Below are 18,830 nucleotides of genomic sequence, written 5' to 3'. Positions count from 1 at the left end.
GTGTGTGAGCGGGAGAGGGGCAGAGAGAGAGGGAGACACGGAATCTGAAGCAGGCTCCAGGCTCTGAGCTGTCAGCACAGAGCACAATGCCCGGCTCAAACTCACAAACCATGAGATTATGAGCCCAAATCAGACTGATTTGACCGACTGAGCCACCCAGACGCACCTATCTGGTGATCTTTTAAAGCATCCATATATAATATTGATTGAGGTTATTTCAGGCTGATATAGCTTACCATATATGTTGTTCAAAATAAATTAAGGGAGCACCCCTAATTTTACAAACTTTGTAAAGATTCAGATATAAAGTGACTGCTCTTTTCTGAAGAAAATTTTGATTATTTCCTCATAGACATATATGACAGTCTATGTAGGCAGTTGTAAATAAGGTGAGGTTTAAAATTTAGTCAATGGAAACGAGGCTGCCTACAGTAAATTCTATACCATAGAGTTTGGTGCATCACCTAGAAGGCTTGTCTAAACACAGTGCTTTGTCACTGGCTTTTGAATCAGTGGGTCTGCGATGAGATCTGAGAATCTGCATTTCTCATAAGTTTCAGATGATGGTGATGCTGTAGTTAAGGACCTTACATTGAGAAACACTGTGTTACAAAGAAGTTAAAATTATATAGGAAAATATTTTGCCTCCTTTTACACTATAGGTATGCTGACTTACTGTGTGAACGAAACATTACTGATTTCAGAAGAAAGAGGACATAGGACTGCAAAAGTAATTTGCTGTTGCATTAGTCTTTCAGTGACTAATACAGGAGTATTCTGTACTAATACAGAAGTACATAGACTTCCTGTACAATAAAAGCAAAATAGCAAATCCATTTTTTAAAGCATCCATAAACCTCAGTGTCACTTCAAATTATATTCTGAAATGCCTGACCTAAATGGTTATAAAATATAAATATTTGTTATCACTGTTCAGTATTTTCATTAAAAGGGAAATTGTTTCTCTTATCAAATAAAAATGTAGAAAGAGCACATCGCTGTTGGAAAGAAAATGTATCGTGGTAATTAGGAACTAAATTCATCTAAATAGGTGAGGTATATGATCTGGGCTCTGGTCTTCATGGGATTAAATTTCTCTAAAATAAATGAATTACCAACCCTACCACAGGAAGGACTTTTTAAGATTAGTAAATTCTAGTCAGTGACCTAATTGTATTGTAATAGATTCATTGCAAATTAATTGGGAATATAATCAGGACTATCAGAACCTGAGAAGTAGGTTGAGAGCTCTTGCACGACAGTCTCATAACTGCACAGAACCTCTTCTGTTGGTATTTCAGAAAGCAGCGGTCAGGGTATCAGGGGCCATGCAGGTATTTCACCCAGTAATAACATCTTCTGGGAACTTATCCCAAAAGTAATGGTAGAAACAAAAGAAGTCTTAAACATAACGTTCCGTTTCAGAAATATTTCAGAATAGCAAAAACTTGGAAGCAACCCAAATGTCTAACCAAAGAAGAAAAGGTCATTAAATGATAGCATAGCCAATCAGTGGAAACTATTTGACTGTTTTAAATGTTCACTTTAGAACCGTGGGGTAAGGTAACTCTTAAGCTGTAAAACGTAATATAAAATTATATGTTAATTAAATATATATACATATGGGGAAAGACATAAGGGAAAATTGAAAAATAAAAACAGTAATTTTGTTAGGGTAATGTTGAATGAATGAGTTTTTCCCTTACATCTTAATCATACTGTGTGTACGATTAACTCCAAGTAGAGCAATTCTTGACTCGTATTGGATCTGCCCTACAGATACTGATGTCAGGCCTTGTGAGTTCTGGAAATGAGACAAGCCAGAGAAGCTCTTTGCCCTCTCCAGCTTGGTAATTCAAGTTCCACTACTGATTTAAGAGCTTCTGTTTCAACTTATTAATCCTGCTAACTTTGAGATAATGAGAATATATTCTCGATTACTTTGTGTGATATTTATGAAAGTTTCATGTTTTGTTTTTTTTTCTTTTTCTTGGAAATTCACTTCAGAGTGAGGTTCCATTAATAGCCACGCAGTATGTTTAGATGGAAAGATAAGAGTAACGGTTCTTTTTATTTTTCTTTTACAGAAAAGAGCTGATCCTCTCTGGCACTTTAAATCCAATTAAGGACTTACATCTGGGAAAACTGGCCTTAACTAAATTTCCAAAGAGTCCAGAAACATGGATTCACAGGTGTGGTAACTTTACACTATAGGATTCTTACTTAGGATTCAGAATGCCTGGACAAAAAACACAGTGTCGGTCAGGGTCACATATTGGTTCAGAGTATGAATTCTTAAGCCGAGTTACCTACTTTTAAATCTATATGCCATCACCTGCTCTCTGTGTGATCTTCAGAAATTCAAGCCTCAGTTTTCTCATTCGTAAAACGGGAATAATAATTACACCTATTTCAGAGTTAATGGTTGGCTTTATATGAGCTAATGTATGTTAACACTGCCACAGTGCTTGGCACATATTAAATACTCAGTCGATTTTAGCTGTTAGTATTAACTCTCTGAGCGGTCATGATAGAGATGGCATTTCCATATTCAACTATAGTGAGCAACTCGGGTTGTAGAATCCATTCGGTGTGTTTCTGGTACAGACTGCCGTAGTGATGGCTGTGGTTATTAAAACTAACAAAATAAGGGCAGCTGAGGTGAACGGTGTATAGGCCACGCTGAAGTTGCTAAGATGATAATCGCAAAGGATATTTTTAGGTTAAAGGCCCGAGGCAGCCAAAATGCACGTAAAAACTCATCTCAACATCCTGGCTCTCTGAAGCATCTTGCTCTTGGGACTCCACAAAACGACTCCATTTTGACTAAAATGGGATGGTGTGGGCTTGCTGGCTGGGGTCAGTGGGGAAATTCTTTATAAAGAAGTCCATTCTCGGGGCGCCTGGGTGGCTCAGTCGGTTAAGCCGCCGACTTCAGCTCAGGTCATGATCTCGCGGTCTGTGAGTTCGAGTCCCGCGTCGGGCTCTGTGCTGGCAGCTCAGAGCCTGGAGCCTGTTTCAGATTCTGTGTCTCCCTCTCTCTGACCCTCCCCCATTCATGCTCTGTCTCTCTGTCTCAAAAATAAATAAACATTAAAAAAAAAAAAAAATTAAAAAAAAAAAAAAGAAGTCCATTCTCCGTTTACTAAGCCACTTAGAACTTTTCTTAAGTCCTGAGCATTTTTAGGATCTTAGTTCAAGGTATCTTAGCTGTGATCTTGCCTTTGGCTAGCATTGCAAATCAGCTGCTTCCACTGTGGAGTCCATGGTATTTTCTTAGTAGGAATTGGGATAACACTTCAGAGAGGCATATGAGCGTGTGTATAGAGGTTTGGAAAGGGGTGATGGCAGGGGAAGTGCATTATTGTACCAATTTATAGGTTTATCTAATATTTTATAAAACAGGCTTTTGTTGTTAAGTGAAAAGCTTCTGTTTGAAAATGACAAAATGAATTTTTATACTCAATTTCTAGTAACCTTTGGGTTGGAAAATTTTGTCTATAAGAATGCTTCTTATTGAGAAAATATTTGTAAAAACTAAAGACATTAGGTGGTTAGACATGCTTTTTTAGACATGCTTTTTTAGTGCTTTTCATTTAAATGTATGCTAATGAAAATCTTAAATAGACAAGGGGAAAATCTGTGGATAAAGACATTTTAAAATCTCCTTGATGGTTTAGCTAATTATATTGTATTTGTGTCTTTCCACATTTTCTGCTATAATAAAGAAATTCTGCTTAATGAAAGCAGTCATAATGCAGTTTCTTATTTGCAAACAAATACACATAGGGTGAGGCATGTACATATAATTAAAGATGTGAACCATGACTCCTCTTCTAGGATTTACCAGCCATTAATTAATATCCCTTCCAGGACCACCACCACCACAACCCGGTACACACACATGCGCGTGCACGCGCGCACACACACACACACACACACACACACACACACACCCCTTGTCTTTGCATTTCCTGGCCAGTTGGACTTTTTTGAGTTGTTATATTGGAACTAGGCAATCTCTTTTTGACACATTTTAATGCTTTAGAAAGGTTTCTCTCTCTGACCTTTCTTCCTCATCCTCTCTATCCATGGTGCTGAAGCTAATTATATCTTTAAAAATTTTTTTTACTGTTTTATTTATTTTTGAGACAGAGAGACAGAGTACGAGCAGGGGAGCGGCAGAGAGAGAGGGAGACACAGGATCTGAAGCAGGCTCCAGGCTCTGAACTGTCAGCATAGAGCCCAATGTGGGGCTTGAACTCGTGAACCACGAGACCATGATCTGAGCTGAAGTCAGCCGCTCAACTGACTGAGCCACCCAGGCACCCCAATATATCTTTAAAAACAAATACAACAAAGTAATCCCGCTGCCACAAAATTGGGCTCATAGATAGGCATTGCACAAATGGAAATTAAGATCAAAGAAAACTGGCTGTTTTCCTCTCTGATTTATGTTCTTTCGTCGTTCTCATTCCCACATGTACCTTAACAGGCGATGGGTGCTACAACAGCTAATTCAGGAAACCTCCTTGCCTTCCTTTGTGACAAAAGGAAACTTGGGAACAATTCCTGCAGAAAGGACACAGAGACTAATACGAGAAGAGATGGAGGTCTGTGGTGAAGCAGCAGGGAGATACCCAAGCAACTATAATGCCTGGTCCCATCGCATCTGGGTTCTGCAGCATCTGGCCAAGCTAGACGTCAAGGTAAGGCTGTTCCTCCAGTCTCCCTGCGCACATTCCCTGTCTGCCCTTTAAATCTTCTGATAGCAGTTCCTCCTCAGAGGAACTTTTAAGGAAGAAAGTAGAGGAACTAATGGCCCAGCAGCCTGGGAAGGATCTAGCAGCTGATACCTCCAGGGAAGCCGTGGCAATTCAAAAAGTTTACATTCCTCACCAGTGCAGTTTGGCACTCTTCTGGTTAGTACGTTGGTAGAACTAACACAAGTTTAAGCAGCAAAGAAGACGGAGCATAATTCATTTTGCCCTGAAACAGGAAGAGATTATTAAGCCTTACAGAATTGGACCGGTTCTTTCTTGGTGGTCTTCCGTTCTGCGACTTGATGTGCTGAACCAGCTGGCTGCCTGTTCACCTTCTCTCCTGGGGAGGGAAAAGAAGATCTCACCTGGTGTTCCCAAACTTGGCTGAGTCTGTCAGTCACTTTAGGATTTCTGAGTCTCACCCCAGGCCTACGAAATTGGGGAAAGGACAGGATTTAAGATCAGTATTTTTCACGGGCTCAGGGAGCTTTCTGGATGCAGAGCCGGGTTGGAAGCTGTCATAGCCTAAACCTTTCAGTTTAGAAATGAGGAGATGGAAGTTTCCAGAGAATTTTAATGACTTAGGCTTGGCCACGGTTATATGACTTATTATTCATCAGACTGAGACCAGCTATCCTTTTGCTCCATCATACATACGACAGCTGCTATTTTTCTTCGCTTCTTATGTTTTAGTGCCATAAGAATCCACGGTACTCCTCTGAAAGCTTCCCAGGCTTGAGACACCTTAAAGGGGTCAAAATACCTCGTGTGGTGCTTTGAGATTAATAGAGAAGCATTCTATAATTTTGCTCACCACCCCCTCCTACATCTCCCTTCTCAGGTTCCTGCTCCCCTCTCTGTATCCTAACCAGAGATTCCTCCAGGGTTTTTTTTAAATTCCAAGGGAATTTTAAACCAACGGTTCTGGAAAAGTAACCCCTCCCTTCCGGTTTATATTGGCTTTGTGTTTCAGAGGGGGTGTCCCTTCATGTTATTGGAGTAGAAAGAGCACAAAGACAGATTCATACTGACCTGGCTTCAGATTTTGGCCCTACTAGCCCTGTGTGGAAAGTGAGGCTTTAACGTTTCGTCTGTGAAATACCAGCTCAACTGCCTTCCTCAGTGGATTGTGAGAATTACTGGAGTTTGTGCATGTGAAGTACTGGGCTCCTAATGGAGGCTCACTGAATTTTAGTTCCTGTCTTTGTTCCCCACGGATAGAAAGCTTAGGTGAAACTGGCTACCAGTTTGCTAGATGAACTCAGTGTAATTTATTCATGAAAAAGTACTGAAACTCTTTCATTCCCGGACGCCGGCCTATATGCTGGGTGTAGCATGATGACAAAGGGAGTGCTCTCAACAAATTGAAAATCTGGTTGAGGAGACAGACATCAGCAGTTACAACATGGTCTGACGCTTGCCGGAGCCGAAGGAAGCACGGGGTGTGATGGGAGCCCAGAAACGGCTTCTCATCCAGGCTGGGCTCGTTGGAAACGGCTAAGGCTGTGGCCCCGTCAGGGGTCTGGTGGGGTGTGGGAGATCTGGGTCCTTACGGAGTCTGGTCATCCCAGCTCCACAGCTTGGTAGTGCGTAGGGGGTGGGGAGGGGCACAGGGAGCGTTGAAGATAAAGAAAAAGGCAGAGTCCAGGTGAGCCGAGAGGTCTTTGGAAACTTTCCTACCTTGATGTGGACCTTTTTTTTTTTTTTTTTTTTAATTTTTTTTTTTTTAACGTTTATTTATTATTGAGACAGAGAGAGACACAGCATGAACAGGGGAGGGTCAGAGAGAGAGGGAGACACAGAATCGGAAGCAGGCTCCAGGCTCTGAGCCATCAGCCCAGAGCCCGATGCCGGGCTCGACCTCACGGGCCGCGAGATCATGACCTGAGCTGAAGTCAGACGCTTAACCGACTGAGCCACCCAGGCGCCCCTGATGTGGACCTTTTAAAGTGGCATTCCCATAAAGTCAGGAACACGGGGCCGAGGGGAAATTCTTGGTTTCTTGACACTTTTCAGATGTTAAAGATGAGAACTCATGAGCGGTGTGTTGACTCAGCTGCCTGGGTCCAGTCCGAGGCTCACCTGGGCTGTCCACCTGCTGTGCCCTGCCCTTGACCTCGGTGCTCTTCCTGTCACCACTGCTGCTGCAGTGCTCTCTGGGGGCTGGATTTACAAAATCCCCTTTCTGCACTTAGAAACCACTGGGCCCTGCTAGGAGATCATGCCCTACTATGCTTTGTCTATTAGAGGAAGTAATCACAGAGGAATCACTGGTACCTGTCAATGAGCTGGCATCTTTTTACATAGACAATTGAAAATACAATTTTTTAAAGTGCTGGTATCCAGCATTGATAAGGGTGTGAAAACAAGCATTGTAGGAACAGGTATGATCTTACTGAAGGGTAACATGGCAGCATTTACAGACTTTACCCAAAAAGAAGCATGTTCCTTGTGATCTAGCACTTCTGCCTAAAGACGTAACGGGAGACGAGGTTCAGTGGTGTCATGATCAAAGGCTCCACTCGGTGGTCACGCAGACCCAACTTGAATCCTGACTCTGCCACCAAGTTGGCTTGTGGCCCTGGGGGAGTTTCTTTGCCTCACTAACCTTCAGTTTCCTCATCTGTAAAATGGGCATGATGGTAATCCCTACCTCATCAAGTGTTGTGAATTAAATGGGAGAATCCACATAAAGTGGCTCTCACAAGTGCTCGTACTAAGTGTTGGGTAAACACTGGCTATTATATAAAATATGAACGTTTGGTATATAAAAATACTGTTTATCATAGTGAAAAACTAGAACAGTCTAACCCTCCAATAATGACAGATTAGTTACATTGAATTATATCACAAATTGGAATATTTTGTTGGTACTAAAAGTTATATTTTGGAAGATAATCTAAAGAAAAATGCTCACTATAGGATAAGGATCTAAACTAAATATGAGATGGTCCTAATATAATTTTTAAATATATTATTAGCATTGAATGAGATTTTGAAGTGTTTGGAATACTGCTTGGCATGTTGTAACTGCTCAACCTTTATATATATCCTCACACATGATGTTACAGATATATTGCTTTGTGTTTTCTGTTACAAGCATGTATACATTTGCTGCTCAGAAAAAAAAAAGAATAAAGAATTGTGAACAGTGCTAGGGTGGAATTATGAGATTTTCATTTTCTATTTTCTATTCTGATTGTGTGTTCTAAGTGGATTTAAGCAGATTTTAAAATAGTCTCATTTGTGACAGTGGGGTGAGAGGAAAGATCACGGTTTGCCAGTTTATCACTCCTAGCCAATTGAAAGTTGATACCTTGTGTCACCTGAGAAAGCACATAGGGTCATCTCTGCAAAAAAGATACACAGATGGCCAATAAAGACATGAAAAGATGTTCAACGTCTTAGCCATGAGGGAAAAGCAAATGAAAACCAACTAGCATGGCTAAAATGAAAAACAGCAGTTACAAGTGTTGGCACGGATGTGGAGAAATTGGAGCCCTTATACGTTGCTGGTAGGAATGTTAAATGGTGCAGCCACTGTGGGAAACAGTTTGGCATGTCTTCAAAAAATTAAACCTAGAATTACCATATATGACCCTGCAGTTCCACTCTTAGGTACTTATATATACCCCAAAGAATCAAAAACATGTTCATACCAAAACTTATTACAGCAACGTTTATAACAGCATTATTCATAATAGCCCCAAAAAGGTAACAACTCAAATGTTAGATAACCGACGAGTAGATAAATGCAATGTGGTGTATCCATCCATACAATGGAATATTATGCGGCCATAAAAAAGGAGCAAAGTCCTGATACATGCCATAACATGGATGAACCTTAAAAACATTGCTGACTGAAAGAAGCCAGATTAGGAAGGCCACATACCCTATAATCCCATTTATATGACATTCAGAATAGGCAGAGCAGATTAGTGGGTGCCAGAGACTGGGGGGAATGGAGATTTAGGGGACTCCTAATAGGAATGGAAGTTGTTATGAAAGTGATGAAAATGTTCTGAAATTAGACAGCAGTGATGACTGCACAGCTCAATATATACTAAAAACCACCAGTTTATTTTTTAACTTCAGAAATTGGTTCTTAAAGTACATTAGAAAGAAATCTTCAAGAATAGCTAAGAAATTGCTGAAAAAAAAATGAAAATGAGGAACAGTGTATACTAGTATCTATCTAAATGTTTATAAAAAGAGAGTAATCTTGGTACTACTCAGTAATTAACACACTAATGGAAAATATAAGGCCCAGAAGCAAATCCCAATACATAATGTGTACAAATTTCATTGAAATATGGAATTTCACATAACTGGAAAAAGGATTCTTTGTTCAATCTGTGATGATGATTAAGATTGACCTTTTAGCAAATACTTGTCAGGTTTTAATATCATATACCAAACTGAACTCTAAATGAAATAAAAACTTACCTGAAGGAAAAAAACGGAATTAAAAAAATCAGTTGCAGTAATATAGTAAGAAAGATATTTTTTAAAAAAAGAAAGATATTTATAACATAGGGACCTAATACCTTTATAAAGATCTCTTAAAGACTTGTAAGAAAAATTAAGGACTATCACAAATAGTAAATTAGGCAGTTATATAAAAAAGAGAGAATTAGGCAAAATAGGCAGTTTGCATAAGAAGACACAGAAAGAAGAAGAGAATAAAATAAATATCTAGCCTTAATGGTAAAAGGAAATGCAAATTAAAATGACATGATTTTCCACTTATTAAATTAGTGAATATTAAAGTACTAGTAAGGAATTTAAGAAATATTTAACATGTTCTTCCAGTAGGAATATAAATTACACAGCCCCTCTGGAGGGCACTTTGACAATATATATGAAGAACTTTATTTATTTATTTATTTATTTTTTTTTTTTTAAATTTTTTTTTTTCAACGTTTTTTATTTATTTTTGGGACAGAGAGAGACAGAGCATGAACGGGGGAGGGGCAGAGAGAGAGGGAGACACAGAATCGGAAACAGGCTCCAGGCTCCGAGCCATCAGCCCAGAGCCTGACGCGGGGCTCGAACTCACGGGCCGCGAGATCGTGACCTGGCTGAAGTCGGACGCTTAACCGACTGCGCCACCCAGGCGCCCCTGAAGAACTTTAAAAAATGTTTCTTACTGTTCCAGTAAATATACTTCTAGAAATTTCTCCTAAGTAAATAAGTTGTGCACATAGACTTTATATATATGTGTGTTCAAAAGAGTGTTACTTATACAAGAGTGGAAACAAAATGAGCGAATGGTTAAATTGTGATAATCTTTAGGATGAAATATCATGCAAAAGTTTAAAATTATAGAGTAATATTTAATGACATGGTATATGTATATAATTTAGTGGAATGAAATCAGAATAAAAGAGTATCCCAAGTCTGTGTTAAAAATAAACTGCGCACATGCATGCATAGAGAAAAGCTGAAAGACTGGTGATAGGCCAGAATGTTAAGAGTAGTTTTCTCTGGCCAATAAGGTGATGAATGATTCTTTTTGCTTTTTTTGTATTCTGTATTTTTGAAATGTTCTAGAATGATGATTTTGTGTCACTCATAATCAGAAAATAACCACATGTATTTTTAAAAATTTATAGGGCAGATAGCTTATATATATATACGTATATATATATATATATGTATATATATACATATACATATATACATATACATATATATGTATATATATACGTATATATATGTATATATACGTATATATATACGTATATATTTATATATATATATTTATATATATACACGTGTATATATGTGTGTGTGTGTGTATATATATATATATATACACACACACACACATACACACATTTTTGATTTTAATTTTAGGATTGTTACCTGTTATCCTTCTGGGTCATAGCCCTGCTACTGTGGTTTTCTTGTAGCTATTTATTCACTCATTCATTTTTATAAGGAGTGCTGAAAAAGAATAGTAATATGTAAATTACACCATCTATAGGTCATTGATTCTGTCAGTATCTTACATTTAAGCCATATCTCTATGCAGTGTCTTTAAGATCATTTTTTTTTTTGTAACATTCATTTTTGAAAGGCAGAGACAGGGTGCGAATGGGAAAGGGGCAGAGAGAGAGGGAGACACAGAATTCGAAGCAGGCTCTAGGCTCCAAGCTGTCAGCACAGAGCCCGATGCAGGGCTCAAACTCATGGACTGCAAGATCATGACCTGAGCCAAAGTCGGCCCTTTAACCGACTGAGCCACTCAGGCGCCCCAAGATCACTTTAAAAGTAATGGCTGTCGCTTTAAAAAGTCATTGCTTATATCTCTCAACCTTTTTATTCTAGTAAAAAAAAAATGCCCTGAAATTCCTGTTAAAGTTTCTTTTCTAGTTTAGTATGCCTCTTAAATATATCAAGGGAAAAGAACACAGTGAATTTTTCTCCTAAGAAGTCTGTTAAAAATTTTTTTTAAAATTTTTTTAATGTTTTGGTTTTGAGAGAGAGAGCACACATGCAAGTGGGGGAGGGGCAGAGAGAGAGGGAGACAAAAAATCTGAAGCAGGCTCCAGGCCATCAGCACAGAGCCCGACATGGGGCTCGAACCCATGAACCGTGAGATTATGACTTGAGCCGAAGTCGGACGCTTAACTGAGCCACCCAGGCCCCCCAAAAAGTCTGAGAAATATCTTTAAAGGAATTAAATCGATACTGTTGAAAATCTTTCATGTCTGTGCTATTTTTTGTCTCAAAATTACAAAAAAAAATTAAAATTTTTGTGTATAGAAATATGCAGTAAGAAATAATCTAAAGGTTTTTCACATTATGTAAATTCCTTTTAAACATGTTTCGTACTCTTCAATCAATATTAAGAAGCCCTACCAAAATTAGAAATCTGATGTATTGTAGCCTAAATGTTCTGCAGGTTAATTCTTCAAAAATGTAACAACCTTAAGGTTAGTATGTATTTTTCTAAGGTAGAAGTTTATCTGGTGCTATTTTGTGCACTATTTTAATCAAATGAACAGTCTTGTTTTCCATTTCTCAGAGATTCACCAGTTCTGGAAACAAACTTATTTGGCTTCAAATAAACTCTTTAGAACTTAAAGGAGATATTTAAAACATTTCACGGATATAAATCTGCTGTCCTAGCTGGGAGTAATCTTGCCCCTCTGTACTGGTCACTTAATTCCTTAAATTGTTCACTTATAAAATACTTAGATGTCCACTCTGAGGCCACTGGGTATAGAATGATGGAAGCAGCAATTAGGAGTGACGATATTTCAAACAACTTTTAGAGTTTAGTGAGGATGAAAAGATGTACAGTAAGTTCTGTAATATATATGGGAGAACACACAGAAACTGTGGAGGTTCAGAAGAGGGAGAAATTTCTTCTAGGGAAGAAAGGGCATGTGCGAAATGGAGAGGTGATCTTGGTGCAGGAGAAGGAGTTTACCTGGGGCCCTTGACGAGCAGGTGAAGGAGGAGCCCTTTGGCTTTGTGCGGTAGCTGCCATTCACTGCTGAAAAGTCTATGTCTTTTTTCTTGAGCTGATCTGAAAATCCTCTGATGGAATGTGGCACGCCCTCAATATGGCTTTCACTGATCGAAATCCACTTGCGTTTGCTACTTGTACAAGACAGTGCCAAATAATGTATTTTTTCATAACTGCTGGCTTTTCTTTTTATCATTCCATTCGAAATTGCTTAGTTTGCAGGATTGATAATACGCAGGCTTTAACAATTCACTGCTGAATTTTGTTTCATCTACTTAACAAAATCATTTATCATTGATACGAATTGAGTTTGACATGAACAGTGAAAATTATGAGCTCTTGGAAATTCCTATTTTTCATGCATCATGTTTTTTGCACTAAGCCCTTAGAATTAGGTAGTGAACAAAACTGACATGCTCTGTGCCCTCATGGCACTTACATAGTGAAGAACAAATCACTACCTTGAGTCGATTGTTCAATAAATACTAAGTTAAATATTCTAGTGTTGGTTAAATGTTAAAGTTTACCTCAAAGTAACCTCTGAATTTATATTTTCTCTTCAACATCAGCATTCTTGTAAATAATCACCCTAATGTTCATCATTATTCTAGAATTTGGCTTTTCTGTGGGTGTGCCAATCAGAATGTGATTGATCAAGGTCCAGGGAAAGAATGACAAGTCTTAAATTCTGTGGTGTATATAAAAAAAAATCTCTTATTTATCAGGGAAAGGGGGAAACTAGCCTTTACCGAGCTTCCACTAAGTGACAGCACTGTGTTGGACATTGTATACAAAGTATTGGTAGAAACAATTGTTACCAGAAAAACAAGGAACAAATCAAAGAAATCCAAGGCGTTAATGGAGAAGAAAAGCCTTTGGCTATTCCACTTCTCACTTCCCTTTTTTCTTCCTACAAGATTCTTCTTGATGAACTGTCTTCTACTAAACACTGGGCATCCATGCACGTTTCAGACCACAGTGGATTTCACTACCGCCAGTTTTTGTTAAAGTCTTTGATTAGCCAAACTGTGATAGATGGTTCTGTATTGGAGCAAAACCCTCTGAGAAGTGAGCCAGCTCTGGTTCTTGCAAAAGATGAAGCAGCAGCAGCTTCAACAGAGGAAGCAAGGATAAATCTTCCCCATCTTCTCGAAGAAGAAGTTGAATTCAGCACTGATCTTATTGATTCCTACCCAGGACATGAAACCCTTTGGTGCCACAGGTAAGAGAAGGGAAAAATCCGCTTTCTGCATGAAACCACATGTCTTCCTGAGAGCTGTAGAAGGTCCTACATCGTAGGCCTGCCTTCTGGAGTAAATTTGGTAATCTGATTGTGGAGCTTTGCCTGAGTTCAGAGGAGTTTTCGTTACCACATCCTCATGATCTTCAATAAGAAGTTCCTCATGCAGACCTTTGTCTAATGCTTAGATGGTGGCATTCAACCTTGACTGTGCAACAGCTGTGTTACTTCCAAACTGAAAACAAAAGTTTCTAGACTCCCTCCTTGGAGATCCTGATACTTGTAGCATGTGTGGGGTGGAAGACTGCCATCTAGTCTTCAAAAACACAATGCAAAGAAACTTAGCAGGTACATTCTGATGCAGAGTGGGGTGTAGACCATTGATCAGACTGTTGATTGGACCTTGAGAATAGTTAAGCTTATTGAAGGTCTGCAAATTAACGTTCCTTAAGTAATAAACTCTTGACACTGGTTGGGGTTTTTTTGTTTTTGTTTTTTGGTTTTTTTTTTAAAGTAAGGTGTACTTCGGGAGCAGGGCAGAATTATTAGGAAGGAGTGAAAGAGGATTAGCAACCTCATAACCTGAGTTCTGAGTACATTTGACAGCCAAGTAACTTTCATGTTGGAAGGAAGTCCAGGTATGGGAACCCCCTGATTGGTTCTTTTTTGAAGCATCTCTGTCTCTATAAATGCGGATTCTGCTTCAGACTATAGGATTCTATTTGTAGACGAAGGACTTGCTGTGCCAAACAGGAGATAGGCGTTTTACATATTTGTATGTTTTTAAACTTGTTGAGATTTGCCGCCTTTTGAGGAGACATGTTCAGCTGCTCCTCCATGCTAAGTACATTTAGAAGATGGGAGACCATCTACCCTCTTTGGCACCTTCCTAAATTTCTTTTTCTCATACTAAAGAGACACTCTTACTCCACATTTTCTAGAGACAAGATAGATACTAACCTCCATGTCATTGGGGTGTTACAGATTTTTTTGTTGCTATTTTATATTTAGGTACATCAGTAGCAAGGTTGAGAAAATTTTAAAATTATATTTGTGTTGACGAGATAGCTAGATTAACAGAGTAGAAGCTTTGTATAAAAATTATTTGAAGTTTGGGGTGGGGCATGGGGAAAAGAGACAGTTGGGATGGCCTGGATGTTATACAGGCCAGTTTTCTACTACTGAGCCATTGCCCTTAGGCACCTTATCTGTCCTTTGAGTTTTATCCTCTATAAAATGGGTAAATTATACGCTCCCTGTCTACTCCAGAATATGCTGGGGAAATGGACAGAATTAACTTTTCAGAGCTTAGAGTTGCTAATATGAATAATGAGATATCCCTGCTGCAGGGATATTTAATGAGACTATAGTTATAGTGACAGATTTCAGGGAAAGTTAAGTTGGTTTTTAGATAATAAGACCTGTTCTTATTAAAGGAAATTAAAGGAAATTAACAGAAGTTAATTCACTTCTGTTTTAGGATATCAGTGAAGTTAATTTTTGGTTCTGTTTTTTGTTGTTGTTGTTGCTTTTTTTTTTATAGCAGAGATTGGGCTACGACCTATTTTCTAATTTCCGATTGTAGTTACAAAGAGTAACAATGCCAGGTGATTGCCATCATCTCAGTCGGTGGTATTAAAAATCCTTTGGGGGTTGTATTATTCTTTCTCACGGTCCAGTAATCTGGGCTTGTAAGACTCTGGTCTAAGTATGCAGAGACTTCAGGGTAACTACTCCACCTCCTTCCTCCAGGTAACTCAGGGTTACCACGGGAGCCATGAACTGAGTACAGTATGTTTTAAAATTATCAGCTTTTTTTTTTTCCTAAAAAGCTTGACTTTGTGATATGAGTTTTCTGTATTCTCTCCCCCTCCTCTTTCACAGGCGGCATATTTTCTACCTTCAGCATCACTTACGTGGTAGGTTTCCTCACAGTGTGACCCCACTGTCACCTGCAGACAGCCCTGGGGGAACTTCGAGTGACTTGCACCTCATCCCAGGAGGCCCCCACATGTCTCAGGCCATGGAGGTGGATGGGCTGAATGACTCTAGCAAGCAAGGCTATTCCCAGGAAACCAAACGCCTGAAGCGGACCCCAGCTCCAGACTCTCGGGGCCTGGAGATGGAGCATAGGTTCATCGATCAAGTATTGTCCACCTGCCGGAACGTAGAGCAGGCCAGGTTTGCCAGTGCCTACCGGAAGTGGCTGGTTACGCTGAGTCAGTGAGAGAGGTGGATTAGTCCTGCAAGGTTCCCCCTTTCAGTGCAATATTGCTTTCCTTTCTTACATAGGCGCATGAATTGTTTGCTGGTATGTGTTCTTCATCTTTAGGTTAAAAGTCCATAGTAAATCTTTAATTTTATTTATTTTGTTAAGAACTGGCATTCCTTTGGGGATAAAATAACTGTGTAGTTTCTTCCTGCTAAACAGTGAGTCTTAATTTTTTTCTTCTTCTCATCCTTTATATTTCTATATGTGAAGCTTCTTCTCATTTGGTTCTTCTAATCGGTTCACAGACACATCTACCCACCTCAGTGCAGTTGCTTGCTGTATAGGCTAGTTTTTTTTTTTTTTTTTAATTTTTTTTCAACGTTTTTTATTTATTTTTGGGACAGAGAGAGACAGAGCATGAACGGGGGAGGGGCAGAGAGAGAGGGAGACACAGAATCGGAAACAGGCTCCAGGCTCCGAGCCATCAGCCCAGAGCCTGACGCGGGGCTCGAACTCACGGACCGCGAGATCGTGACCTGGCTGAAGTCGGACGCTTAACCGACTGCGCCACCCAGGCGCCCCAAGGCTAGTTTTTTTCAATTAAAATTTTAAGTTGTAGTTCAGCCTTAGAATAGTACAAGCTCAAAATTACTCCATCTAATTACTGCTTTGAGAATCAAATGGCCAGATAGATGGGATTTGCAAAAATATAAATCATGTCTCTTTCTCGACTCAAGTTATCGACCAGTGTAACCAAAGTCAGAAGTATTGGAATTTATATAAAAAACATGCTTCCAATGTGTAATCCATTTTAAAGTGGTTATTTTAAAAGAAAAACTGATTTTAAGAGTTTATGTAATTGCAGTACTGGGAATTATTTTTATTACTAGTTTTGATAGATTCTTTTTACCTCAAATTTGGTATGGGCCAAAAACACTCACATTAGCCCTTACATAAACCTTTTTTTTTAAACCTGGAATGCCATTTTCAGTTATTACTACTTGTTTTCCTTTTAAATTCACCATGAAAAGTGAAATATGCATGGAAATGTATCCATAAACAATCTTCCTTTGTAAAAATTTAAGTTCTTGAGGATACACTTAAACCACACAATTTTTATGAAGTGGTTATTACAAATTTGCTGGCAAAAGCCAGGGGGAAAGAATAGATTTTGAAGGTTAGGTCTTCAATCTTTATTTAAAAAAATAAAACAACTTAAAGACTTTGATACTAAACTTATCAGGGATGAGGTACCAAAGTAGCCACCGAACAGCTGTATCTTATTTCTCAGTAATAAGGGCTGGGTTCTTCAGGTCTGTGGGAAAAGGGCCGGCTAATGTTTACTTTCTGAATACGTTTCCCCGCTTTGTAAATGGTCTGTGTTTGTTCTTTCCTTTCCACTTATCTCTTGTTCATTTTCCCAGTCCCTTCCGTATTTTTTGACACTTTCACTTTCGTATGTTTTTCCTTACTTGTCTAATTTTAAGGATGTGTTCTGAAGACATTCTCCGTCCTCTTTCCACCGAATCTCATACCCCATTAAACACACAGACACACACAATATTCACAGGAACTGCCCTTTAAAAGGTCCCCTAATGATGGAAACCGCCTGTTGTCCTGTGTGTGTGTGTGTAGGATGCCACACTGCAGAAGTAAGTGACTGCCGTGCTTTGCTTGTTTTTTTTACTTGCTAGGTTACCTTTAGGGTGAGGGGACAGATGTAAAGGCAGACTTCTCCTAGTATATATTATCGAAGCCTTGGGCTTGAGCGAGGCACACTGCCTTAAGCTTAGGAAAAGAGTAAGTTCTTTATTTGTGCATCATGATTTTGTTGAGCAGCCAACTGTCAGGGGAGACTTGAGAATACCAGAAAAACTGTCCAGCCTGGCCCTTGTAGACAGAATCTGCTTTTCTCTCTTGGGGCAAAATTTCATAGTATTTAGGTAAGAAAATAATTGCCATTATGAACATAATCCCATAGCCCTTTGTCTACAAATACCTCAAGGTCTACCTAGACCTCTGTGGATAAAACCATTAGTTGATGATTTTCTCTACCTGCAGGGGATAGTGGGGAGACTACACAGAGATGACAGGAGAGATTCAGCCCATTCCACTGGATACATGTTGCCAGACCCTGGCCTCACTCAGTATTCCCTTCCAAGCATCATCTTCAGTATCCCAAGTAATAGGGCTTCTTCTGCTTTGATGTGAGAGTGTCAGGACAGGAGTATAGACCGTCCCCTGTGAACCAGCGGCTCCGCGCCTTTCTTACCCTCCATACAGTACCCTGCCCACCCTTGATGTTATCTGCCTTCATGTGTTTTAAGGCCCTTCATACACGCTCTTATGAAGCCATGCAGTCCTTTACGATATCTCGGTCTCTTCTTCCTAATAAAGTTTTGAGTAGGCAGTAAAAACACAAACATCCGAAGGATACTTCGCGTTTGTGACCTTCGTGTGCTACTTTATTTCTAACGTTTGCATTTTTCAAGTGTTGATTCACAGAAAAACCTAGCATTGCCCCATATGGTTGTGTTTTTTTCCTAAATGGTTGACATCTAAACTCATTAGCTGTAGCATGGTAGTATCTCTTTGAGTGGATAAGTTCATGCTGTGGAAAGGATGTATCTTTTCAGGGACTTGTTAGTCTTTACCTTTTTTTCTATAAATATCCTTGTTGAAAGAAAAAGATAGTTTAGATTGATTGACACATTTCATCAAACTTTCATTAGGAGAATAGTCGGCCATCATACTGTCCTGTGGATCAAGAAAACTACTGACAAGCCAAAAGCAATAAGATGTGTAAATACCTCCACACCACCTTCCTCCCTGGCCCCACCTTTTTTTAAGTATACCTGTTTTGGTAATTTGGTGTTCCCAGATTCTACTGTGTGCCTTGCACATAGCGAGGACTTATCAAATGTTTATCAAATTAATAAATGATTCACTGAAAAAGGGAAAGATTGATCATGAGTAATGGATAGAATGAGTTATGATTGAGAAATTGATAAGTTAGAGCAATGGATTGTGAATGAATGTTACATTCTAGCCTCATGATACTACAGGTGAGCTGTTACATATAGAATAAGTTAATTTAGATGATTCTTCTTCATTTAACAACCTTGTTTAAGCTGT

The 18,830-nt window shown here is 39.1% G+C and overlaps 1 protein-coding gene across 2 annotated transcripts in view; it reads left to right on the top strand.

Moving 5' to 3' along the window:
- PTAR1 (protein prenyltransferase alpha subunit repeat containing 1) overlaps positions 1-15,846 on the top strand; it is a 41,983-nt gene extending 26,137 nt beyond the window's left edge. Inside the window, exons 4-7 of one of the 2 annotated variants that reach the window (XM_019463636.2) lie at positions 2,088-2,192; positions 4,496-4,709; positions 13,161-13,465; positions 15,368-15,846. In XM_019463636.2, the coding sequence (XP_019319181.1) occupies positions 2,088-2,192; positions 4,496-4,709; positions 13,161-13,465; positions 15,368-15,710 (967 nt within the window). In that variant the 3' untranslated portion in view covers positions 15,711-15,846. The remainder of the gene's footprint in view (positions 1-2,087; positions 2,193-4,495; positions 4,710-13,160; positions 13,466-15,367) is intronic. The other variant, XM_053907794.1, reaches the window with a different exon arrangement.
- The last annotated feature ends 2,984 nt before the right edge of the window (positions 15,847-18,830 follow it).

This window comes from Panthera pardus, unplaced genomic scaffold (assembly GCF_024362965.1).
Source record: "Panthera pardus isolate Hobbes unplaced genomic scaffold, ASM2436296v1 HiC_scaffold_20, whole genome shotgun sequence".
Lineage (NCBI taxonomy): Eukaryota > Metazoa > Chordata > Mammalia > Carnivora > Felidae > Panthera > Panthera pardus.
Note: the sequence above shows the minus strand (reverse complement) of the source record. Positions and strands in the feature narration are given on the sequence as shown.